This window comes from Stylophora pistillata, chromosome 13, assembly GCF_964205215.1.
Source record: "Stylophora pistillata chromosome 13, jaStyPist1.2, whole genome shotgun sequence".
Lineage (NCBI taxonomy): Eukaryota > Metazoa > Cnidaria > Anthozoa > Scleractinia > Pocilloporidae > Stylophora > Stylophora pistillata.
In genome coordinates this window covers 9,731,667-9,757,014 of record NC_142531.1, presented here as the reverse complement: position 1 = coordinate 9,757,014, position 25,348 = coordinate 9,731,667, and the positions used below count along the sequence as shown (strand labels likewise).

The following is a 25,348-nucleotide window of genomic DNA, read 5'->3' as shown; positions in this document are numbered from 1 at the left end:
CTCTTTTTTTTTTTCTGCGGAAAAAAAGGCACGAATTCTTTCTAGTGAAGATATAAATAGTTTTTAATGCATAATAAAAATAGCAGTCATTTGACTCGCAAAGATTTGACAGCAAAGGAAAATAGGAAAGAAATGGAGAAAAGCAGATATACAGACAATAATAAAAGAATACGAATGCTTATGCTTAGTAAAGGTATAATACAAGAGGCAACATTAAAGTAGTGATGTTATACAGTAATCCAAAATGTCAAGCACGATCGATGCTAGACGATTCATAAACAGCCTTTGGAACTTTATAACTATTGAATGGAGATAACGATAATTGACCCGTATCATTGAGTGGTACAGCAGTTTTCAATTGATTGTTGAAAAACCAAAACCAAAGTAATCACAACTATCAATCAGAACAAAGGTTACCATCGTCATTAACCAATGAGAACTCAAGGTGAAAACAAACCACCTGCTTGAAGCGCGGGGAAACACGAACAACAAAGTTGGGATTGGTTTTAGTTTTGTACTAATTTGATTGGTTGAGATGGTAGTGTGAGTTTTCTAAACCAATCACAGAGCAAAGAAAAACAAACCCAAAGCAATCCAGGATCATTTTCGATACTCAATTGAAAACTGCTCGATCAAAGAAAGAAGAGATAGAGAGAAAGGAGTTCCCCTGAACAGCAAAGGCATCGTACATTGACATCACTTTGGAAGTTGGTTTTGAACCGTCTCAGTACAGGCCCTTCAAAGAGGAGGGGAAAAAGAGATAATATATATAATATCTTATTAACCAAGCGCGAGGGCCGCACTGGGAGAATATCGGCCTGAGGTCTTGACAGTACGGACCGAGCGCAGCTCGGTCCGTGCAAAAAAGACCGAGGGCCGATAATCTTCCAGTACGGTTCCGAGCAAGCTTGGCTAATAAGAGATTTATTATACGACTGAAGTTCAAAGGGACACAAGTGCGGTATCATTCGGGACCATTCGGGACAGTGCCCGGTCCAATACTTAGAGAATATTGGACCGGCAATAGAGCATTTTGATTGGTTGATTTTAGTTATTGCCCCTCTGACTGCCCGAGTCGTGTAATAAAGCGAGATAATGAACTAGAAGCTGCCTCTACTTTAGAAGTTTTAGGTTGGCTTTTTAACTAAAACCGAGCAGGCCCTTCACAGAGGAGGAGAAAAGGAGAATACAGCGAGATAAGAGCTTCATGAAGTGCCTGCTTTGCAGAAGGTCAACTTAAGTTCAATAAGTACCAAGGAGTGCGGGGTTGAGCATGCACAGGAAAAATCGCGTTAGTAAACATATTTTCGAAAACTTTTAAGACTTTGATAATGGTTGGGTAGAAAACTGATATATCTTTCCTTTGATTGCTTTGAGTTCGTCAAAGGTGATTGTTTTAAAATGATGAAGTAGAAACAGCAAACGAATAAATGCTATCTGATATAATTTGGAAACCAGTCTTTGTACATCTTCGGTTCTTCCACGTAAGTATCTTCACTCACTTTTCCTACTCTCTTGCAAACTTTGGATCAGTATCAGTAACTGAGGAACTGCGCACCCACCCCCCCCAACACAACATCAGTCAACTGATAACAACTTAAGGTAAACGTTGGGTTGGGGGAGGGGTATGTGCGCAGTTGCTCAGCACTGACAGCATTGATCCCAAAAAATTTAACTCTACGGATTTCTTTCCAGTCACTGGACTCTGACAACAAGAAAAACCATTCCGAATTTTGGCTTTTTCTTGTTATATACTCTATCCGATTGCGTGACAGCACGTGTAAAATATTTATAAAATATCAATGTAGCCAGCGGCAGTAATCACAGCAAAAATAAATTAGTTCACTTTGATAGTCAACAGAAGCACATCGTCACGCCAATGTTAAGCAGCGGTGTTATTTACATGAGCAGAATGTATTCCATTGTTCCATTTCTGATAACTTTAGAGTGGATTCCTTACGAGCTCAGTAACCTGGAAAGTAAAAATAAAATTGTGAAAACCTAGTCATCAAAGAGTGAACATTAGAGCACTTTCCAACTGAGTGTCGAAAGTAATCCAGGATTGCTTTGGTTTTGCTTCACTTCGTTGCAACCGGTCCAAAAACTCGCGCCACTCTCTAAACCAATCAGATTCAAACCTAAGACCAATTGCGACTTGGTCAACGCGTTTTCCCGCGCTTCAGGCATTTTACTTTTACTTCGAAATCTCATTGGCTCCTCGTTATATTTTCGTTGTACAACACTCAATCGCAAAGCGCTTTGTTGTCGTAATCGTCATCACCATTGTAACCGCCTCCTCACTGGTCTTCTTCACAGACCAGCTTTGGGATATTATGTACCGCTTGTAACATCACAAGAGCAGCTACAACGGAGACTTTTGTTTCGCTTCTCCCTAGCTATTATAAAACTCGTATTCTTATGATTGGAAGGACTACCATAGGTTTCAGTTTGTAGTCAGAGGAAGTTAGGTGTAAAAGTCCATTCGCAAATCATTTGGTTCATGAACGCATGTACCAGTAGTAGTCATGCACACTCTCCACAAAGTCATCGACCTACACGTCGCATATAGAAGTACGGTCTACTGATTGAACCTCTACGCAGATTGAATTTATTCTATCACATAAGTTAAGTGCGGTTTGGTTACCTTCCTATTGCTGTTGTTGTGCCTCGGTAGTGAGTGATGCTTGTTCTGCTGTGGCGCCTTGCTGCTGAATATAGGTTCCCTGTGGCGCGGCTACAGCTACAGCAGTAACACCAGTGTGTGGATGTTGTTGAATTTGGTAAATCTGTTGGTAGCGGACAAGAACAAGAGGTACACTGACTGAATGATATTTACGTCAGGAGTATCACTGTTGTCATAGGTTCCGAGTCATTACTTATCCCCTGGAAGAGGGGGTGGTGGTTGGGGTGGGGGTAAGTAGGGGATCAGTCGTCCTCAACAAAGTATAAAGGGGGACTGAAGTAAAATTGACTGCCAATTATCTGCCAGTGACAGGGGGAGAGGTATAAGAGTGATACAGTACCTTGAGGGGGGATTAGATTCCTTATCTCATCTCATGTTAGTCTGGTTGGATTTTTCTTTGGACGGTACTGATTTGAGGTGGGGGAAAATTGAATGTTGTTGGAAATCCTTTCACGTATGAGTGCAGCATATTTCCTAAATCTAGTGCCGTGTAGACAATTGCTAAACAAATTCCTAACTTATTGGAAAAATCCCATATTTTTAACAGGCTATAGATGTGTTACCTGCCTGGTTTAATAGTGCCGTATGGACAATTGTTAAACAAATTCCTAACTTACTAGAAGAATCTCATATTTTTAACGGGCTATACCTGTGTTACCTGCCTGGTTATTCACCTGATTAAGTTTACCACAATATCAACTGAAGCGAATCGTGACGGCGCTGATACCGAGTCTCCTTTTCCGTTGTTTTTCTCTTTTTTTGCCTCATTTAAGAACACTAGCCCAAGGGAAGAGGTCGAAAAATTTCCGATCTTCGTTTTGGGACTAGGAGGCCGAGTCTCTGTTTGTATCCATTATTGTCGCGAAATATATTATTTTTCCCCGTGCTAACAATGACCGCTCGCGCGAAAAAAAAAATTCTGGCGAAGCGATTTGTTCACGCTATCAGCGTGCACTATCGGGATTTTGAGCACGCTTACGTATACTGAATTTGATTGCGCGGCTCTGCTAGCTATGTTCTAATTTTGCCTTGCCAGATTACATAATGTGTAATATCCAAACATACTGTTCAAGTATTTTTTTAAGATGTGAATTTATGACAAATTATACAAAGCTCTTTGAAGTTAGATTTAAAATGATAACTATGATCTGTGTCATTTCTCACCTGTCCGCCAGAAGTGAATGTAAACTCTGTTGGTTGAGCTGTGGCCTGCTGTGCTTGCTGCTGAGCCTGCTGTTGTGCCTGTTCAGCAGTTGTTTGTGCAGGTTGTTGTGCAGTCTGTTGTTGTTGGGTTGTTTGTTGTTGTGCCTGCTGTTGGCCTTGCGCCTGCTGTTGTTGTTGTTGCTGTTGTTGAAGTTGCTGAATCTGCTGCATGCGGATGTACTGCATTTGAGCAGAGTTGAAATGGAGCTGTGGATAGCAGAAGTATAAGTATGAAGAGTGACAATTTTTTTACCACAGGAATATAACTTTGCTTGATTATACCAACAATGGTTTTCCTTATCATCCAGCAGTTAAATTGTTTGTAAATTTGTATTTTGAACACTCACAATATACAGTTGTAACAGTAATGTCACCAAAAATGGCAAGATTTATCTTGCCATTTTGTTAATTCTGTAGTAAACTCCTTTCAAACAAGAAATTCACTAATTGATGCCAAGTGCCCGTGTGCAAGGTTTCAAAAACTGGCAGAAAACAAAGTGATTTTACATTAGGTAGTCCAATTAACCCACATTATGAAAATATAAAACTTTTCCCTGGTCCATGTATATGGACTTCATCCTGTGTGTTGATGTCAGTTACCCATGGATAACCCAAACCCTCTCAGACAAGTTGAAATGCCAATGCACAGGCATGATAATAAACCTAATTCTTCCTAATTCTGGGGTATCCAATTTGTAATTCTCCCTTTAAGGTAAAGGAGGGCTGGGGCTGTATCCCTACAATCATGAGAAATGCCTGAAAATGCTCATTTGGTGGAATGCACAAGTAAATCCCAAATATATTGTAAGGTGATAGCATTTTTACTTACAGGATACTGAACTTCAGTTTGTTCTTGTGGCTGGTTCTGTATCATCTGAGCTTGTCCTGGCTGAAACAAAAGATGAACGAATTAATGCGCATTGCTATGAAAGGCCTCCTTTCCTTCTGAACCATACCTTAAGGTCTTGAGAATAGAGGAAATGATCACCAATTACAGAAGCTCTTGATTGTTAAACAAATTCTCCTTGTCAGCGTTTTAAAAAATTGTATAGAGAACAGTATGGAAAATACGCGTACTGTTAGGGTGTAAAGGGATAAGCAGACTTGGGAAAGTCGATTTTTCAGCATCTCTGATCTCCCCAGGATCATTAAATTTTATCAAAATTTCGTAAGACTTTTGCAGCTCTTTTGGTTATAGTAAACGCAACTTACTGCCATGGTGACAATTTGCTGTGCTGGCACACCAGTTATAATAGTCTGAGGCTGGGTGCTGGCTGCCACTTGCTGTTGTTGCACTTGTGTTGCTATCTGTTGTTGTGGCTGTTGTGCTTGTGGTGCCTGCTGTCCTTGCTGGGGCTGTTGTTGCTGCTGTTGCATTGAAACTGCATGATGTTGGGCAAGGTGGAAGTAGTACTGAACTTGATCTGGAGCAACCACAGTCTGACGAATTGGATCCTGATGTAACCATGATAAAACTTCATGTCAGTAACAGTTCTTAATAATTGCATTTTTGAAATGAGATTTTGGCAGGCTAAAATATATTTTATCCCACTCCCACACTTGTGTAATTGTTAAGACTGTTTTGATGTCATTTTTTTATTTAGTTTATATTTTCTCAATGCCGTCCAAAGTTATAGTAATACAGTTTATGCTGTTAAGCATAAATATGTTTTCAAACATTCTCAGAGTCATTTTAACCTCACCTAGCAGCTTGGGGTAAAATGACTCTAGGTATGGCCCAAATATATTCCTGCTCACATACATGGACTTTACTGTTTTATTATCCAACTACACTTCATAGAGTACAAATAAAGTCATAGATGAGTACAAATATCACGCGGTATTTGTACTCTAGAGTACCAGTTAAACAGGTTTTCTCGCATCGCATGAGTGAAGAATTGGATTGAAGTTTAAAAAAAAAAATGGTGGACAATTTGAATCATAATTTGGACCATGAAGAGTCGGAATGGCTGGCATATATAGATCCAAGTTTATTAGATGAATTGAACAAAGAAAAACAGCTTCACATACTTCTGTCACCCACTCCCCGTAAATAACTTATTAGACATTTTGTTGTGTAGTATTGCTGAGTATTTTTACTCATTATTTGTATTTTGACTCACCCTACAGGCTTGTAAAAATACAGCACAACTCATAAAAATACTCAGTGATACTACACAACAAAATGTCTAATAAGATACATTTATTCATAATCTTTTGTTGGTAATAATTGGAATCATGTACTTGTAACTTATGTGTTCTTAGTATAATTATCTCAATTTAAGTATGCCAAGACTTCTTTTCCATGAGTGTAATAACAAAATAAGTTTATGACAGTCGTTAATCTCTACCTGTCGCTTAGGAGGCTTGAGCTCATCTCTTGGCACAATATCAATGAGAAAATCAAACTGATCAAACTTGGTAATTGCCATAGCAATGTCATTTCTCTGTGAAAACAATTAGTAATAATTGTGTGTCAGTCAAAGTAAAAAACCGCCAGTACTTTCAGTATGTTAACATGTTCAAACCTTGTTTACATTTACTTTTCTTGTGATTTCAAGCAGTATCACATCTGATTATTGAGGCAGTGCAGCTGAGTGGTTAGCATACTGGGCTTGTGATCAGTTCAAGCCCTCCACCTTGCTATTCAAAGTAATTCAATTTGTTCATATTGGGCTTGAAAAGGCCCATATGGTAGTGGTGAATTAAGTATATTTACATACAAATGAATAAAGGCTGATAGTTTCTAAAGAAACTGTTTGGCGCTGCGTCGGTGGGGGTAATGAAATAATTTGAATACATCAACAAGTTGAAATAGTAAATTGGCCACCGTTACGGTTATAAAAGCTGACGTTTCGAGCGTTAGCCCTTCGTCGGAGGGCTATTTACATACACACACACACACACACAAAGCACTATTTACATACACACACACACACACACAAAGCACTATTTACATACATACACACACACACACACACACACACACACACAAAGCACTACCTCTCAGTTACTTCCTTCAGTAACAAAAGCTGACCTGTTGAGAGGACCACTTAAGATAAGAAGAAAAAATTTATGTTTGCTGTACCTGGAGAGTTCTTCTCTTGTTGTCTTCTGTGTGAATCCAAGCTCTGAGTGACAACTCATTAATAAAAATCTGAGCTGCTTTTGCAAATAAAACAGGAGCCTAAAATAATAGAGAAAAATCAAATCTCCAAATTACAAAGAACCAGTAACTATAAATCTTACATTAAAGGGAAGTTAATGTAATAGAACACTCTACATATGTGTACATCACAGAAATTTCCTTTGTGCTATGTGTATACACATCCTAAAGTAGTAGGAGAATATGGGAAAACATGAGTGTAAAAGAAGACAGACGTTCGATAAAATCCATGAAATCAGCCTATTGATGACAACTTATCAACAGTCAAACTAAAATTACCTTATTAATTGATTAATATACATCAGAAAACAGGTCATACCCAAAAAAGAGTATCACAGTCTGTTTAACACCCTTTGTTACAATTAACCAGCACAACCACAGGGTGGAAAAATAAATAAATGGAAAGGCAGAGACTAACAATATCTCATGTCGAGTGAGCTTTGCAATGCAAAAAAAAAAAAACAACAGGAAAACTAGAACAGCCAATGGGAATGATACCATGAAAAGATGACGATATTTTAATGCTTGCATCATCTTTTCAGCAAACTGCACTGATCTACAACACATATTCCACAATAATAAACAGGACTGATACTTACCTCTGCACTGATCATCTGTAAAAGAAATACAAGACAAATATTTTTTAGTAGCAGTTAAAAGTTTTGTTTTTAACTATGCAATAAAACTTGCATCTATAAAATTATACCGGTACAGTCAGGGCTCGAAAAAAACCCCTGTCCGGTCGTCTGGGACAAGTAGATTTTCCCTTCGGGCAAGTAACTTTCTCTCCTTCCTTGCCCGATGGGTAAGGACCCAGCGGTCAAGTCGTTCACCGACTAAATTTTTTATAACGATTTTGAGAAGAAAAGGTAAGCTTTAGGCCCAAGGGTAATCAAGTGTTTAGATGAAGCATGACAAAAATTACAATTTATAGCGTTGTTTTGTTGATTGCGTGACGCGCCCTCGCGGCTCAGAAGTGGTTGCCTAGCATGTGATCAAAATCTTCCCTGATCAAATTTCTTTCCAGGATAAAAATAGCTGCGTTGGGAATGAAAACGCTGTGTTTATTTCTTAATTGTAGCAATTTCCCGCGAGAATGTTTCGGTTTCTCTATACAAAACTTAACTCAACGGCGATATATTAATTAAAACTGTAGAAATTGTATATGAAAACTGAGAAGTCCCATATTTCTACTGCGAAAACGAAGCTAGCCCTTTGATGCTAAAATCCGGGTAAAATCCAGGTAAATCTCTGTTCATGAATTATTAATTAGTTTGAAAACTTGGGCAAGCAGGGAAGTGCCCCAGGCAAGCAAAACTTAAGGGTTACTTGCCCAACAGGCAAGGTGTAATTCAACTATTTTTCAAGCCCTGGTACATATTTACATTGAAATAAAGTCTACAAATCTATAACAACTGACTCAGTGTGCCAAAATATGAAAAGTCAGGAGGTTGTTAATGCATAAAGAAAAAAATTTCACTAAATTATGATAATTTGTCTGAGCACAAATCAAAGGAGAACATCATTTAAAGATACACTAAGGGTCATACTTAATTAAACAAATCTGGTATACAGACAAGAGTGTATTAAAACAAAGCCCATGCCAATGTGAAAGTAAACTGCAAAAGAACTTAGAAACAAAAAAACTTACTTTAACTTCCTCATCTTGCTTCATAATCTTCTTGATTCTTGCTAATGGTAGTTCTTGAACCTTGAAATCATTCTAAGAAACAACAGAAGTAAATTAAAATGACTGAGACTTCAAGTTACCCTCTCAAAAAATGAGTAAATGGTTGACAAACTGAAAGACAGAATACATTGGAATGTAACAAATGTACTGCAGATGTGATGGAATATTTTGTTTGTTATTACCAGTATTTAAAAAAGGACTTATGTCTTGTGGAAAATGGAAACCACTGAAACTATCACCACTAAGGAAGCTGAGTATCAAATGCTTTGTCTAACATAGTTGCTCTGTGTTAGATCAAATTAATTATTTTCCTTGAAGAATTCCTCAAGCTTTTTCAAACTCAATTCTTGATTCTTGAAACTAAAACTATGATTCTTGATAATCAAAACTCAAAACTCAACTATCAAGCAATGAGAATTGAGTTTAGAGTCTGGAATGTCAACATTTGAGCATTAATACACATGAATTAGTCCAAAACCTATTTACATATACTGTAAGTAATGTTGTATACTGGGCTAAAATTCCCTCTCTTTATACATTCCGTCCTTCAGAGTACTTACTGTATTCATATTTCTGATTTCTTGCATCTGCCTCGGCCAGAAAGTGGCTAGAAGTTGTGCTGCTTCAGACTGACCCTGAGGAGAACAAGGGAATTGGACCACAATAATGTTACCACAATTGACTCACTTAACAGGACACAGCATGAAAATGTTTTCAGGCTGTAAAACTTAAATTGTGATCCTCTTTGAAACAAAAATCCAGTTTCATACTCAGTCATAGCTGCAGCTCTTTGTCACAAAACCAAAATCAGGAATCAAAAGATGTTTTAAACAATAATTAAGGACAAAGGGTACTACCTTTCCTCCACAATAAAACTTCAGTGAAGATCAATCATTCTTTTAACAAATATACCAGAGTCTAATTCAAGGTAGTATTCTATTGTGCAAAGTAATTAACATAGAATTTTCTCACAGTGACTATACTTTTTTTTAGTATCAACCTTGGAGACTATTTCTTCCTTGCTCTCTAAGGGCTATGTGTAATATGAAACAAATACATAGACCAACCAGAGTCCAGGGTTTTCCTTAGAAAACTACTATAGCTTAATTTCTTTGAATAAAAGGAGTTTTCTTTATATTGGTCTCCAACATTGTTTGCTTGGAAATACTATCCTGGATAAAACTCCAACTGTGCACTGATTTTCAAGAAAATTTAAATTGATAACATGCCACATTTCCAATATATAAATGGGAATATAAAATTAAAGTTATTGTAGATGAACATATGGATAAATTACAGTTTTTCTGTTTGCAAACATTTTTAAATTTGTGATCATTACGAAACACATTTGTGTCAACTTTATTTGTTTGTTCTTACAGCATCTGTCACCCATTTACATCTTAATTCTCAGTACTGATCTGATATATGTACAGTGCATAAAATGTTCCTTGTAGCACAGTAGACTTTATTGTGAAATACATTGTTATGAAGAATTATCTGATATACATGTACTGTTTGTGATGCAGTATCAACCCAAACAGATGGAAAGCAGTGACTAAATGATGGCTTCACAAGCTAAGAAACATATTTGTTTTCACTCTCGAGGTAGCATATTTTTTTTATGCAGAACCAACTATACAGCTGTGAAATTCTCGTCATTCAATTAATTTTATTCATTCCAGTTCATGCCTTTTTAAACCGATTTGTTTCTTCAAGAGAAATCTGATCAATCTTTTATGTGAAGATCGCACAGAACGTTCAGCAATTGAGTCGAAATTCATTTCACATATCAATTCAACACCTGTCTGTAGATCTCATGTAAATATTTAGTTCTGAATAATGACCGTCGCGTCCAAGTACGCTTATTTCGTGGAGCGAGGGACAAACTGTGATAAATAACTCAAATAAACAATGTAGAACAATGAATCTAACGCGTGATGATAAGAAAGGTCTTGCAAACAGCTGATGACAAAAAGCCGGTAGCAAACACAAAACAAAGAGAAAGTGGAAAGCATGTGGCTGATAAAAAGGGCTTAGTACTTTTAAGTTACTGCTTCAAACACTTACCGTAGATGGATACGCTTCACTCATATCAAAAGTATTGTTTTGAAACACACTAGGCGTGGAAGACAAGAAAGGGATCGCTTCGAAACAAACCCGCTTCAGTGTTGACAGTACTTTTGTTAAAATGGCGTCCTCTCTTCCTTCTCGTCCCAGACCCTCACTCTTGGGCTGCGCGATAAGCAGCATGGGTAAATACCCGTCGTCTTGGTCCTTCTTTCAAGTTTTATGAATTTCTTCTCTGTCTTAAATTAGAAATGTCCTCAATGGATACCTCTATGGCCTTCAAGACTTGGGAAATGTCCAATAATATGGAGACAATTAACAGCGTAGATGAGATTTTCAAGTATGACCGCCAGCAACAGCAAGAAATTCTTCAAGCAAAACCATGGCAGAAAGAGTGAGTTTTTCAACGAAGCAAATAAAATTTACATGGCTTGTGTGTCAAATCATCTAGCGTATATTTTCGTATATTGGAACATCATATCATCACGAAAACCTCGATTGTTTACTGATGTGCCTTGATAGCTAAAAAGAATTATTTAATATATGATTTACTACCTACTAACTTCGTTTTCATTTTAATTCACCTATAGCCCTCACTACTTCAAGTACATTAAAATTTCAGCGCTGGCCTTGTTGAAAATGGTAGGAAGCTGTTTACTCTTTTTGACAGGCAGCTAACGTATTTTAAGCTCTCAGCTGCCTCGCATATTTCTATGAAAAACTTATTGTTGCTACTTCTGGATTTCATATTTTAGGATATGGACCTGTTACTGACCAAGTTTGTGTTCTGTACTGTTATTTAGGGACCAAATTTTTTCTGCTGGGAATTATGGCCCAAGAAAAAAGCGTGCAGGCCATAAATCCAAGTAGAAAAAACAAGGTTTGGTAAATTATATTATTACATCGCTCACAGTGCCTGTGAGCAAGATGAAGTAAACCCTGTGTTCTGATTGGTCACCCAAGAAGGCAAGATGGGCCCATCTTGCCTGCTTGCATAAGGATTTCCCACATTGATTCTGTGCATGAAAAAATTGAATCAGAACTTCGTTCTTAATTCTTGGACAATGTCAGCCATGGCAACGCACAAAGCAGCAGAAGATAGTCTTAACAGAGAAAACAGAAACAACTCTTGTGAGTTTGTTGTGCTGCAAACACAACTGGCTTTCATTCCTGGCTCTCAAACAAAACAGGACATTCTTCAACCGCCTCCCGGCTAGCTCAAGTGGTTAGAGCACTAGCCACTGTTGTGCGGGAGGTCGAGAGTTCAAGCCCCGGCCAGACCAACACTCAAGGTCTTAAAATAACTGAGAAGAATGTGCTACCTTTCTATGATATCAGGAAATGGATAGACATTCTAGTCTTCTTGGATAAGGACAAATAAACCGTAGGTCCCATCTCCTGCATCTATTAAATAGTTAATTTGGTTAGCCAGGGGACGTTAAAGAATCCACTCACGAGATTACCTTGATGTGGTCTGGCCTGTTTACTGGGAATTGGGGGGAGGGGGCATCTGTTAGATTCGCCTTTATTGATTGTAAACTGCTACTAGCAGTCTGGTAAAGTCCCCCACACAGTGTTGTAAAGCAACTTGTAATTCAGCATTAATTGCTGTAAGTAGTTGTTCTGTTATCACTATCACTATCACTTAATTCTTGTTATAGCAAAATCTTTTTGCAATAATTATGATAAATCCTTTATTAACCAAGCTTGAAGTCACAGATGATGGTGGATATTGGCAGAGTTCTTTTTTCGCATTTTTATGGACTGAGATGAAGTACAGACCAAAAAAACTGGGGTTAATAAGATATTTGTTTTATCGCCAGGTTCAAATAGAGGGGGAAGGTTTCAATTCAAACAAACTTTTGAATTTAGCGGTCTGTACAGTGAAATATGGACTGCTAAATTTACTGATAATGGCACACATACTAATTGAGAGATACATTAATATAATAATGACAGTTCTTGCATGAAATGTTTGACATAAAGGTTCTCGCAATGTCTTGGCATCACAACTGTGTCAAGTTACACCTAGAACACTTGAGTTATAAGTAAACTCTTGCCATCAAAGAATAGTATTCTCAACTTATGAAGGATAACTAGCCACTCTTTACTGACAGTTTAGGGGTAGATAGAAATTATTAAAGAACCAGTAGGTTCCCTTCACACCAAACTCAGCTGGGTTCTCACATCCCAGGCACACCTGCATATCTCTATTCTTTCCACTCATTACACCCAATACTTTGAGAGAGCCTGGCGTGATCAGCAGGTTACTTGACTTGTTTAGTTTTCTTCTTGGTAAGGAACAGGGCTTGTGAACATTTAATACCACTCATTAGCCGTTATAGAGCTGTCAAAGGACCAGATACTATTCTCTCACATGTTTAGATTTCTTTGTGAGTGATACATTAATATGAGTAAATATACGTGTTTATAATGTAATGAACATAGAATGCATTGTCTGATTGGTCAATTCAGTTTCTGATCGGTTGCTTTGTCAGGTTTTATTAAAAACTGGATCATTGGATAATGCAACTCAAGACTTTTTATTGGCTTAGCCATTATGGTATATGAGCCAATATACCATAATCTAATATCTGTACATTGTAGCATCCGATTTTGTCTTACAAAATAAAGTTGAGAAGATTTGTCTACTATCTTTGGAGCGTTTTTTTTTTTAAGAAAACAATTATTCCTCTCACACTCGTTGGATATGAGATGATTATAGCGCGTAGCGCCTCGTTGGCTATCTATTTAAACAATAGAGTGTTTCTGTCGAGGAACTATCTGCTGATAGTTGCCCCGCGGAAATTTGATGTTCTTAAAACAAATATTTCCCCGAGAAGCAAAGCTTCTCGGGCAAATATGCTAGTTTTGAGAATATCAAATTTCCAAGGGGCAACTATCAGACCGATAGTTCTGACACATAAACACTCTGTTGTTTTTATCGTTTACCACTAAATTTTCTTCCGCGCCTACGGCTTGTCACAAATGTCAATAATTCGCAACCGTACATTGGCTAAATACGTTATACCTGTCAGAATTGAAAAGTCACTGTTTTTCCGATCTGCCTAACTTCGCAGCCGTCAAACTATTCAAAACTTTTCAAGGATGAGTACTATCAATCCAGGTATTTTCCGCAGACGTGCACCATCCATCCGGGTATTTTCCGCAGGCGGGCACTATAGGCTGATAGTGTCTCTCCATGGATGAACACTATTGCGTCACGTGATCGATTAAAACCAATAAGAACCGGACAAAATTAGGTGGTGAACTATAACATCTCATATCCAATGCACGCTCATGGAATAATTGTTAAATAGAGCCCATACTTAACTAGTTATGTCTTAAGAGCAATGGACCGCACTTTTTCGGGGCTTTATAACATGATAAAGTCACTTGGATGTTGGCAGGACACTCAGAAAGCTTATAGAGTTTTGGAAAATTTGCTCTATTGCTTAATAAACATGGTAACCCAAAATAGGAAGGGAGGAAAATTATTATTCAAATGATAAAATGTAATCTGATGTGACTTTTTTTTAACTTGTTTTACTAGGTAATGCATGCTAGGTCAGGTGGTACACTAGAAGTCATGGGACTAATGTTGGGCAAAGTTGATGGCAACACTATGATTGTCATGGATGCATTCGCTTTACCAGTGGAAGGAACAGAGACAAGAGTGAATGCACAGGCTGCAGCTTATGAGTACATGGCAGAGTACATTGAATCATCTAAATTGGTAAGAAAAAGTTTTTATTTTTTCAGAAGAATTGATGGTACCCTTCATTTAGTGATACGATAAACACATGGCTTTTATTGTGTACATCATATGTTATTTGTGGCTGAAAATGGACTTGCCGGTACTAAAGGAAAAATTATTCAGAAAGTATGCCAAGATGTGTAAGTCTTGGCACAGCAGTTGGTTATGGCTTGTGTCAACTTACATGTAACTTTCAAGACTTAAACACACAGGGTGCAAGGGTGAAAAATACAATTTGGCAATATGCATCTTGTCAATGGTAGGTTGGTCGTCTGGAGAATGCCATTGGTTGGTACCATAGTCACCCTGGTTATGGCTGTTGGCTGTCAGGAATTGATGTTGGTACACAGATGGTGAATCAGCAGTTTCAGGAACCATTTGTTGCTATTGTGGTTAGTCTAACAGTAATACAGACAGACAGACATCTTTATTTATACAGGATTTTACTTTATTTATACAGTTCATACCAGTGTAGTAAACACTGGTATGAACAGGGGTCCTGTTACCCACCCATCCCATACCTACCCATCCCACCCCAGGGGAGGACATCCATCACACAGTAATCTCGTGTGTGGGAAATTAACGTCTCCTGCCCCTAACCCTGCAGGAGACGGGACCTCCATTTATTCGTCCCTATCCGAGAAGACTAGAATATCTAACCATTTCTTGATGTTATAGAAAGGTAGCATATTCTTCTCAATGATTTTAAGACCTTGAGTGTTGGCTGGAACCCTCAACCTCCTGCACAACAGTCCACCGCTCTATCTATTGAGCTAACCAGGAGGCGGCTACAGTCATTGGTTTGAAGCTGGGGGGGGGGGGGATAACATGTGATCATGTAGTTTATCATCTGGCTGGGACTTCAGCTCAACTTGTTGAGATGTCAGTCACTGCTATCAACGACATTCCTTCTCAGGACTACTCTCACCCAGATGATCAGACTACTCAATCACATTCAACAGTAATATCAGGCAATTTTTGGATGAGTTTGAACATGATATCACAAATTATCAATGTGGAGATCTGCGTCATCTGCCAAAGGGAGAGGCTGAAGCAGATAACACAGACACAGAGTTTGATAATTCATGATAATGTGAAACAGAATTCCATAATTGTTTTATGTATAACAACAGTAAATAACAGTAGATGCAAATTTCAACATACACATTAAGACTTAATCGTTTCATTTAAAAGCTTTCTTGATTGATACTCAACTTGCTCTAAGGTTAAGGTGATCTGCTTCTGCCATAGATTGATCCCACACGAACTATTTCAGCTGGAAAAGTGAATTTAGGAGCATTTCGCACATATCCCAAGGTAAGATAGAGAAAAAATTTCATGGTAATATTTAATAGTGGGGTGAACTTTACTTAAGTGTTCTTTTGTATTCAGGGATACAAGCCACCAGATGAAGGACCTTCTGAATACCAGACTATTCCTCTGAACAAGATAGAAGACTTTGGAGTTCATTGCAAACAGTAAGCAGATGTTCTCAAACTGTGCACGCATAAAACAGTTCGACAACACAAACTCGGACACGCGTACTTGTAATTATAAAATGGACTTTACAATCTTGAACGAATGTGGTACAGTTTCGAAAACTAAACGAAACAAAGGAAATTACAACTATAAATATGGAAAAAGACTAGACAAACAAGGAACGAAACCTAAAAAACTTACCGTATGTTTGTGTCCTTATAATATAAACAATGACGGTAAACAGGCATTGAAACGATTCCCACTTCGATCGAGCACATGCTTTCTTTTTATAACTCACAACGCCTCTCGGGATCTAGCTAATGAGTGCATGACATCACGCGTAACAGCAGTAACAAACATTTATATGCAAATTGCAGTATGAAACTGCAGATTTGAAATCATTAATTATTTTATTTACAGGACTGGTGTAAGAAAACTACTAACATGCTATAAAACTGCTGCCTAGGGACTTGAATTCGTATAGTTAATATCTCTGTCCTCTGAATTTTCATATGACAAGGAAGTCAGTGCAAACAATTATTCAGATCACCCTGAATCAAATGGAAAGTGCTAATTGCACTTGTGTGTATACCACTGCATCAGTAGACTTAATGTGCAAAGGACCAAGATCTGGGGAGTATGGGTGAAATGGAAAAAAGGTTTGTTGACCTGGGAAGGATAATTTATACAGTCCCTATACATGTGACTTCCCAACTTTTAAATCTTTGCAGATATTATTCACTGGAGGTTGCATATTTCAAGTCATCTTTAGATAGAAAGCTTCTTGAGATGTTGTGGAATAAATACTGGGTAAATACGCTGTCATCTTCAAGTCTACTTACGGTGAGTAGATAATTAATTCACCTGTTTGACTCTACCACTTGCCCAGGAGTTAAAATCGACAACAGACTTTCATGGTCTGTGCACATTGATTCAGTGAAGAAGCATTTCACATAAAAAGTTGGAGCACTAAAGAGAATGAAAATTCTTCCGAAACAGTCACCTGAGGAAATTTATTTCAAATCTATTATTCCCAGCATAACATATAGTATTTCAGTATGGGAAAATTGCTCACCCTATGCAATGAATTCTCTGAACTGCATCCACGCAAGAGCTTCCCGCATTATAAACAACCTTCAACCATCGCTGGCTGATGATATCTGTCTCAGTAAATCAAATTGGCTACCCTTCTCTTACTTTTATAAAAAGTCCATTCTTACGTTAATGCACAAAGTGTATTTTGAAACTTTGTGTCAATCTGTTTGAGAACTTTTCTCTGAAAAGACAACTTCTAGGTCAACTCGCTTTCCTAATCAATTTAATATCATTAGGTTTAAATCTGATACTGGATTAGAAGTACAGAGGCCCTGTAATCTGGAATTTTTGGAATAGACTAGTTAAAGTGCCTGAAAATTTTAATTCCTATAAGCAGATATTAAAGAAACACACCAGGGACATTGTGGAGTATTCTTTTAGCAAGGAAGCGACGTTGATCACCACAAAAAAGATGATTTTATATACTTTTAAGCATTTTATTTTCTGGTATTATATTATTATTTCAATTAATAGGCTTTTGTATATCTCAGTTTTTTGCATATTTATAAATATATATTGTTTTCTCCCTGTGCATAGCTTTTATTCTTTTGTCAATATCTTTTGTGTTTGTCAAATTTTGATTGTGTATAGTAAGCCCACATCAGCCCTTCGGCTGCCAAACAATCTCAACCTACTTATCAAATAAAGTTTACCTACCTACAATGCATTTTTCTTACTTTTAATATTTTGGCCCTTTCTATACTGAGATCTTTGATTGCACATTTACAGGTAACACTTTCACACACACTTTCACACACTTTATTTTCTTTTTCTTACAAAATAATTTAGATTATGTTGACCCGCAGATAGCAAATTTGCTATTCGAGGCGGGTCAATCATCAACAAACATTATTTACAATATATAAAGAAAATTAAAAACTAAATAATTAGATATTGTTAAATTATAAAAAGAAGCATAGCTGGCAAATACATCAATAGTTGTTCAATAAAGTATAGAAGCAAATACATTAGTACTGAAAGCAATCGGATCAATTTGTTTTAATTATGCAGTCCTTAAGTTTAGAGGAGATCTTTTCAACATCAAGATAAGAATCTTCATTATCTAGTATCTGAAATAAAGACGTTTTAATTTGTTTATTAAAGGAATGTTTTGATAACGTTTTGAATTCTTTCGGTATCTTATTCCAAATTTTGACACCAACACGCGAGAAAGCCTTTTTTTGTAGGTTAAGTCTAGAGTACTTTGTACTAAAGAGCTGCGATTTGGATGATCGAGTATTGTAGGTATGAATATGAGATGTTTTAGTAAATAGTTTCAAAATATTAATGGGAGCCCTCTGGTTGTGCACGTCAAACATAAGTTTACTTACGGCTTCATAATATAGGAACGTAACAGGCAGAATTTTTGCTTTCATTGGCAAATAAAGGGATGGCATGCTCTCTTCGATCGGTGAAATAGATTAAGCGCAAAACTCGCTTTTGAAGAACTAAAATCTTGTTTAAATAAGCATTTGACGCATTGCCCCAGGCAAGGAGTCCATAAGTTATATAAGGTAGAATTAATGAATTGTAAATATTTACAAGGATAGTAGAGGGAACGAAGTACCTCAGCTTTGCAATCATCCCTATTGTTTTACTTATTTTTACGATAACAGAGTCAACATGGTTTTTCCATGACAAATTTTGATCAATTAAAACACCTAGATATTTGATATAACTTTTTTGCTCTAAACTAACTCTTCGGTTTGTCTCACAATCTAAAATACCTATTTGTGGAGAAAAATGCATTTTTTTTCTGATGAGGACGAAAAATTAAGAAATTTGATTTTTTTGTATTCAATGTCAACCTATTTGTAGTTAACCAGTCATGTACGTTATTCAACTCTACATTAACCGTTTGCTCGATCGCCTTAAGATTCTTATCAGCATAAAGTATATTAGTATCATCCACAAAGAGATAAAATTTTAGTTTATCAGAACAAAGGTGAATGTCATTTATGTAAAGTAAAAATAGAAGAGGTCCAAGGACTGATCCCTGGGGGACACCACAGGGGGAGATAAGTTTTGTTGATAAATGCTCTCCAATCTGAATTGTTTGTGTTCTATTTTTTAAATATGATTGAAACCAGTCATTTATCAATCCACGGAAACCGTAAAAGTTCAATTTATCGAGTAATATTTCATGATTGACCGTATCAAATGCCTTTTTCAGGTCAATAAAGACACCGCATGAGAAGTACCGTTTATCCATATTACGTAGTATATCTTCGACAATATCAAGTACTGCATGCTCTGTGGAATGTGACTTGCGAAAGCCATACTGTGAGGAGTACAATAGGTTGTTTTTGTCAATAAATTCCTTCATCCAGAAGTACAAAAGTTTTTCAAAAATCCTATTAAAATTAGACAAAAGAGATATTGGTCGATAGTTTGAAGGGTCGGTCTCGTCGTCACTTTTATATATTGGCGTTATTTTAGAAATCTTAAGTTTTGAAGGATAGACACCAAGGATAACAGATAAATTGAAAATGTAAGAAAGAACTGGAGATATGATATTGCAAGAAGATTTAAGCAGTTGTGTAGGGCAGGAGTATAAGCCACAGGATTTATTATTTGGTAGGGATAATATTTCCTGTTTAACTTCTTCTGGTGTAATGGGTTTGAAAAAGAAAGAAGAATCAGGTGATTTCAATTTACCAAGATAACTCATATAGTTATCTTTCTTTGGCAATTTACTTGCTAGTAAATTACCTACATTTGCAAAATGCTTATTTAGAATATTTGGTAATCTGGAAGGATTTTGTGTTATTTGATTGTTATTGCTTGGGTCTTTCAGCTTCGTTAACACTCTGCTTTTTGTCCTTTGGTTATTTATTAATTCATTTATTACTTTCCACGTCTTTTTCATATTATTTGTATTTTTCTCAAAGAAATCATAGTAATAACGTTTTTTACTCAAACGAATAAGGTTTGTAATTTTATTTCTATAATATTTATATTTACTATGTATTCCATTAACATATAGCTTGTTCTTTATTTTTATTGATGTCCTTATTCCTTTTGTTATCCACGGTTTTGCAAGTTGTTTAATTTTACGTTTGGATAAAATTTTAACAGGCGCATGGTTATTCACGACTGAATTTAATTTTCTGTAGAAAGATGAGAATAGTTCATCAATATTATTTGTTTTTGAGGCAATAATAGCATCCCAGTCGATCGCGGACAAATCATTTTTAAATTCCTCATAGGAGAATTGAGAGAAGTCGCGTTTTTTAATTGTTTTCTTGATAGGTTTGTCTCGCTTAGATTTCAAAATACAAAATTGAGAAAAATGATCAGAGACATCGGTAATAATGTTTCCACTAATTAGAACTTGATCAGGATTATTAACGAAAATATTATCAATAAGAGAGGCTGAGTTATTACGTACGCATGTTGGTTTGTCAATAGTTGGAACAAGATAAAAACTTTGTAGGGCCAGTAGGAAATCCTGACTATATGAAGATGATTCCGTCTTTAAAAGACATAGGTTAAAGTCACCCATTAAATAAAGTGTTTTCCCAGTGGAAGCCAGTTTTTCGATTGTATCATTAAAATATTCAATGAATTGATCTGGGGAGTTGTGTTGACGATAAATTATTCCACATATGACATTTTTTTGTTTCTCATAGGAAATTTCTATCCACAATGCTTGAAACGCCTCGCAAGAGACCCTTTCAAGCACTGTGTAATTAAGGTCTTCATTGATAAAAAGCGCGACGCCTCCTGACGCCAATGGTGTGGCTACGTATTCAAAAGTGTAACCTGGAATTTCAAAGCTAATATTAAGAGTCGTTTTAGTTATTTTCGTTTCTGTAAGTCCAATAATATCAAACTGAAAATCCATTTCTGATAAGTAGTTGGTTTGGAGTTTTTCGAGATTGTGATTTAAACTGATGATATTGTTATGAAAAATCGAAAAGCTCGTTTCCATCACGTCTCTTATTTGGGTATTTAGGTTTTTATTAAAATTATACGGAGAATAATAACGGCTGTAGATTTGTTGATTGAATAAGTTATTGTTGGTATTTAAACTGTCATCAAGATTTGAGTTTAGTCTGAAAAGATCAAGATCATGCAAACCATTTAGGTTTTCGAGTTGTCTCTTAGTTGGTAGCTGATTTTGGATCAGAGAGTTGTTAAATTGCCCGTGGTAGAGAGTTAAGTTGCCAGTGAAGTTATAATATGGAAGTTCTTTAAGAAAGAGTTTTCTATTTCGGTCCCGTTCTTTGTATCTTCTGGTTCGCTTTTGCATCTAAAGCGCGTTTGAAATCATATCATAGGTGAGATATTAAAAACTAGCAATAATATTGTCACTGCGTTACTTATCTCTATCCTTGGGTAAATGCGTTTAGGTCCTCCATATTTGCAAATTTGCGGATCGGTGAATTCTCTGATTTCCTGAGAAATACGGAACCATTTTTCGCCCAGCAGAATTTGAAGCTGCTGGCTTCTTTGAACTTCTTTGCCTCATACAGAAGGGTTTGTAGACGAGGTGTCAGATGATCGTAAATATTGAGGTGACTCACATCAATCTCTGAAGAAAATCCTAGTTGCTGTGCTGTTATGTTCCTTATTGTCTTCCTAGACGCCATGATTTTTTCCTTTACCATCCTTCTAACAAATTTACAAACTATTGCGTCTGGTCGATTCGAGGGATTCTTTGATGGAACTCGGTGGGCAATGTCAATGTCATTTATCGAAACATCTTTCACTCCCATCTGATGAAATAGTTGAAGACACAGGTTAGCTGTCTGCTCGGTCGTCTCTTTCGCTGCCAGCAACGGTAAACCGATAACTTTGATGTTAAATTGGTAGCTGTACATTTCGAAGCCATCAATTGACTGCGAGATTCTATCGCAAGTATCAGAAATTACATTTAGCCTTGAGCTTAAACGCTTCAGTTCTTTCGATGCGTACTTTTTAAACGCTTCAAAATCATCGCATTGAGCTGAAACAAACTCAACTGATCGTTCTTTGCCCACAGTGTCGCCGCCATGTTCGATGCCAGCATCATGATTGATTTCTTCACATCGATGTCCAATTTCCTCAGTCAATTTATCCAGTTGCTTCTTGAGATCTTCAATTTCATTCCTTAACTGCTGATTTTCTTTTTTTAGTTGGTTTCCTTTACCAGCCATAATTAGGGAAACTTAATAGAATAAAATCACACAGAGCGAGAAATATGCGTCCGCTCAGCTCAGCGTCCGCTCTAGACTCTCGAGTAAAACGACTTAGATGAAGACGTGAGAGCAAAGAGAGAAGATTGTAATCACATTTCTTGTAATTAAAACCAAGAGAGGCATACAAAAAATGATTAATTTTGTCCAGTAATCTTGGCTTCAAACTGCTAGTTTGTTTAAAGATTTGAGAGAATAAGCATATCTTCAACCCTGATGTTCAGATACATTTATACTAATAAGTGAGTGCTATTTGCCTGAAACATCCACAGAATAGGACTGATATAATCTTTCACTCATTGCTTGATGGTATATATATGTTGGCCGGCAGTTTAGCCTGGAACCTATCTTGTTCTAGCTTATGTTTCTTTTATTAGAATGCAGACTACACCAACCATCAAATAGCAGATCTCTCTGAAAAACTAGAACAAGCTGAATCTCAAGTAAGCAAAAAGCTCATTTTTTCAAGTTATACTGGGGGAGGAATGCTGATTGCATTTCATTTAAAGGAATAAAAATGATTCTAACTTGATGGTATAGTAATTGTCCATTTTGTGTGATTCCTCAGTATTTTTCATTTTTTTTTTCCATGATTAAATGTTCCAATTGTAAGGTATTAACTTTGTAAATAAGGTGTTTCAAATTGATGCCATATGCTTTTGAACATTTTTTACTTCTACCAAACATTACCAAAAAAAGTTTAAACATTATCAAAATCACCTGTGGTTGAGTTGTGAATTGCCTGTCATTTGGTAGGTTGGTCGCATGGGAAGTTTCATGATGGGTATGGATCAAGACAAGAAGGAGGAAGGAAAGTTGGCAAAAACCACCAGAGACAGGTATATTGAAAAAAACTAACTTAACATAAATGATTAAAAGGAAAAAAAATCCTAAAGAAATTGTGGTGCCCCATCAGTAAGGGGTACAACAAAGTACATGTAATTTGCATATATCAGCTGAGTTCTTAACATAATTTGGCCACAATAAATTGGGTACAATGATAGTGAATTATCTGATGCAACAACACTGCACAATGAGCGTGTTATGGATCAAACCTTGAGTCCAGTGGGTAAATTAATCATTAAGCCAGATTATAATGGCATGCAAAACACTATAGTCATTCTTCGTAGTAATGAAAAGTTTACAGAACAATTTTGAGATAACTATGTGCATATTTGAGGCTTTAAAACTTCTTTTGTGATCTTTCAGCTCAAAAACATCCATTGAGGCTATTCATGGTCTCATGTCCCAAGTCATTAAAAATAAACTCTTCAACCAAGTTGGTGGAAAGGAGTCAACTTAAATTCCCAGTAAACCTGGTGCTAAGATTTTAATGTTATTTACTGGCCTTGAGATTGTTATAGAAAACCATGATGTAAATGTAAATATGTTTGCAGAATAAAGAGTTAAGTTTGTAGCATATGTTTTACATGATAAATGATACAATTTAGATACCTGCTTCTACCAAACTATTATGCTGATAAATTCTGAACATACCGTATTTCTTCACCTATAAGCCGAGCGATTTTTTCAGTTTTCGACCCAAAATTTTGGGAGATTTTTCACGGAGAACGGGGTTCGGCTTATAGCCGAGGGTTTTACATTTTAAAAATATACAGTTGCTGAATAACTTTACCCCCCCGGCTTGTAGTCAAGTTAGCAATGAAGCAGAAGTAATAAAACACAACAAAAATAACTTCTGAATATTGGTTATTCACTTTTATGAAATTGGTGGCTCCTAAAGGAGCCGTTTGACGGATACGTGCAAGGGCTTTCAACCCAATGGTTTACTCGCCATCCGTTTCGTTTTCGCTGTCTGTGTCGAACTCGTTCTCTTCTATGTATTCATCATCTACTTCTGGGGTTTCCTCAGAGTAGACCACGTCGTCCTCTGTTCCGTCCAAGGCATTGGAAATACCGCAGGTCTTGAAGGATTTGACAACCATCTCTTCGGGTATCTCTGCCCATGCTTCCTTGATCCACCTGAGGACAAGATTTCTGCTTGGCGCCTTCTTCTTCCCAGCTGGGGTAAACTCGAATGGCCCAGATGTCATCCACGCCAAGTACTTTCGGCGCACATTATCTTTAAATGGCTTGTTTAGGCACTTATCCAAGGGCTGTACAACCGGGGTTAGGCCACCAGGGATAACTGCGACGTCAATGTTTCGCTGCTTCAGGTCATCTTTCACGGAATCGGTAAAGTGAGCTCGGAATGAGTCCCACACCAAAAGGGAACGCTCGGCACGGGGCAAACTCTGTCGAATCCATTCTCGGATGCCCTGTTCATCCATCCACCCTTTCTTATGGAAGGAAACACGAAGAGGATGCGGCACAACCAGATCTCTCGGTGTACGGACGCCTTTGAAGATGACTTTCGGTGGCACCTTTGCTCCATCGGCAGCAACAGCAAGAACGACGGTGAAGCTCCGCTTTTCCGCTCCGCAAGATTTTACTGGCACTGTTCGGCTTCCACTGAATTCCAGTGTTCGGTTCGATGGCAGCTCAAAACGCATGGGTGTCTCATCCATGTTGTAGATGCGGGATAAAGGGTAGTCGGCGCGTCTTCTTGCTGCAATGACGAAGCGATGAAAGCACACAATGTTCTCTTCGAGATCGGCGGGCAATCGCTGGGCCAGAGTTGTTTTGGTTCGCATGCTGACCGAGTGGCGTCGTTTCCATTTCTCGTACCATCCACGGGAAGCTTTGAAAGCAGGATCATCGGAGAGCTCTTTAGCTTTAAGGCGAAGGATCAATCCACTCACCGCAATACCTACGAAAAATAAAATAACAATCTTATTTTGCTGCGAGATAACCGTAGATTCGTGACTGCAGCACTCTTTTCGTGACATGTTATGAAATTGTCATGACAACAACATATTTCTGACCAATCAAAGTCTCTGTTTCCCACGCACTGAAAGACGATATCATTCAACTCTTCAAAAACTCTTAAAATTTTAGACAGAAAAGTAAATACCAACCTTGTTCTCTTTGCTGTGAAAACCACTCCATCACTTGCTGGTCTAGTTCG

The 25,348-nt window shown here is 37.2% G+C and overlaps 2 protein-coding genes across 2 annotated transcripts; one reads left to right on the top strand and one right to left on the bottom strand.

The window, feature by feature from the left end:
• Positions 1-45: 45 nt before the first annotated feature.
• LOC111330144 (uncharacterized) lies at positions 46-10,968 on the bottom strand. Its single transcript, XM_022934951.2, has 11 exons — positions 10,810-10,968; positions 9,303-9,377; positions 8,704-8,775; positions 7,652-7,666; positions 6,975-7,073; positions 6,238-6,333; positions 5,099-5,341; positions 4,716-4,775; positions 3,848-4,093; positions 2,645-2,786; positions 46-1,972 (listed from the first exon to the last, which is right to left on the bottom strand). Exons 1-10 carry the CDS (start codon positions 10,831-10,833, stop codon positions 2,649-2,651), a joined length of 1,068 nt encoding a protein of 355 aa, XP_022790686.1. The 5' UTR covers positions 10,834-10,968; the 3' UTR covers positions 46-1,972; positions 2,645-2,648.
• Positions 10,969-10,983: 15 nt separating this feature from the next.
• LOC111330145 (COP9 signalosome complex subunit 5) lies at positions 10,984-23,740 on the top strand. Its single transcript, XM_088742668.1, has 10 exons — positions 10,984-11,203; positions 11,400-11,451; positions 14,363-14,545; positions 14,830-14,958; positions 15,818-15,883; positions 15,959-16,044; positions 16,777-16,888; positions 22,698-22,763; positions 23,077-23,159; positions 23,530-23,740. The coding sequence occupies exons 1-10, from the start codon at positions 11,061-11,063 to the stop codon at positions 23,621-23,623; spliced, it is 1,014 nt and encodes a 337-aa protein (XP_088598794.1). The 5' UTR covers positions 10,984-11,060; the 3' UTR covers positions 23,624-23,740.
• The last annotated feature ends 1,608 nt before the right edge of the window (positions 23,741-25,348 follow it).

Coding starts and splice junctions, on each gene's coding strand:
- LOC111330144 (XM_022934951.2), bottom strand. CDS start 10,833: ATGAGTGAAGCGTATCCATCTACG. Junction 6,334..6,974: donor ACAAGAGAAGAACTCTCCAG/GTACAGCAAACA, acceptor TTGTTTTCACAG/AGAAATGACATTGCTATGGC. Junction 2,787..3,847: donor CATTCACTTCTGGCGGACAG/GTGAGAAATGAC, acceptor CGCTACCAACAG/ATTTACCAAATTCAACAACA.
- LOC111330145 (XM_088742668.1), top strand. CDS start 11,061: ATGTCCTCAATGGATACCTCTATGGCCTTCAAGACTTGGGAAATGTCC. Junction 16,889..22,697: donor CATCTTCAAGTCTACTTACG/GTGAGTAGATAA, acceptor TTCTTTTATTAG/AATGCAGACTACACCAACCA. Junction 22,764..23,076: donor TAGAACAAGCTGAATCTCAA/GTAAGCAAAAAG, acceptor GTCATTTGGTAG/GTTGGTCGCATGGGAAGTTT.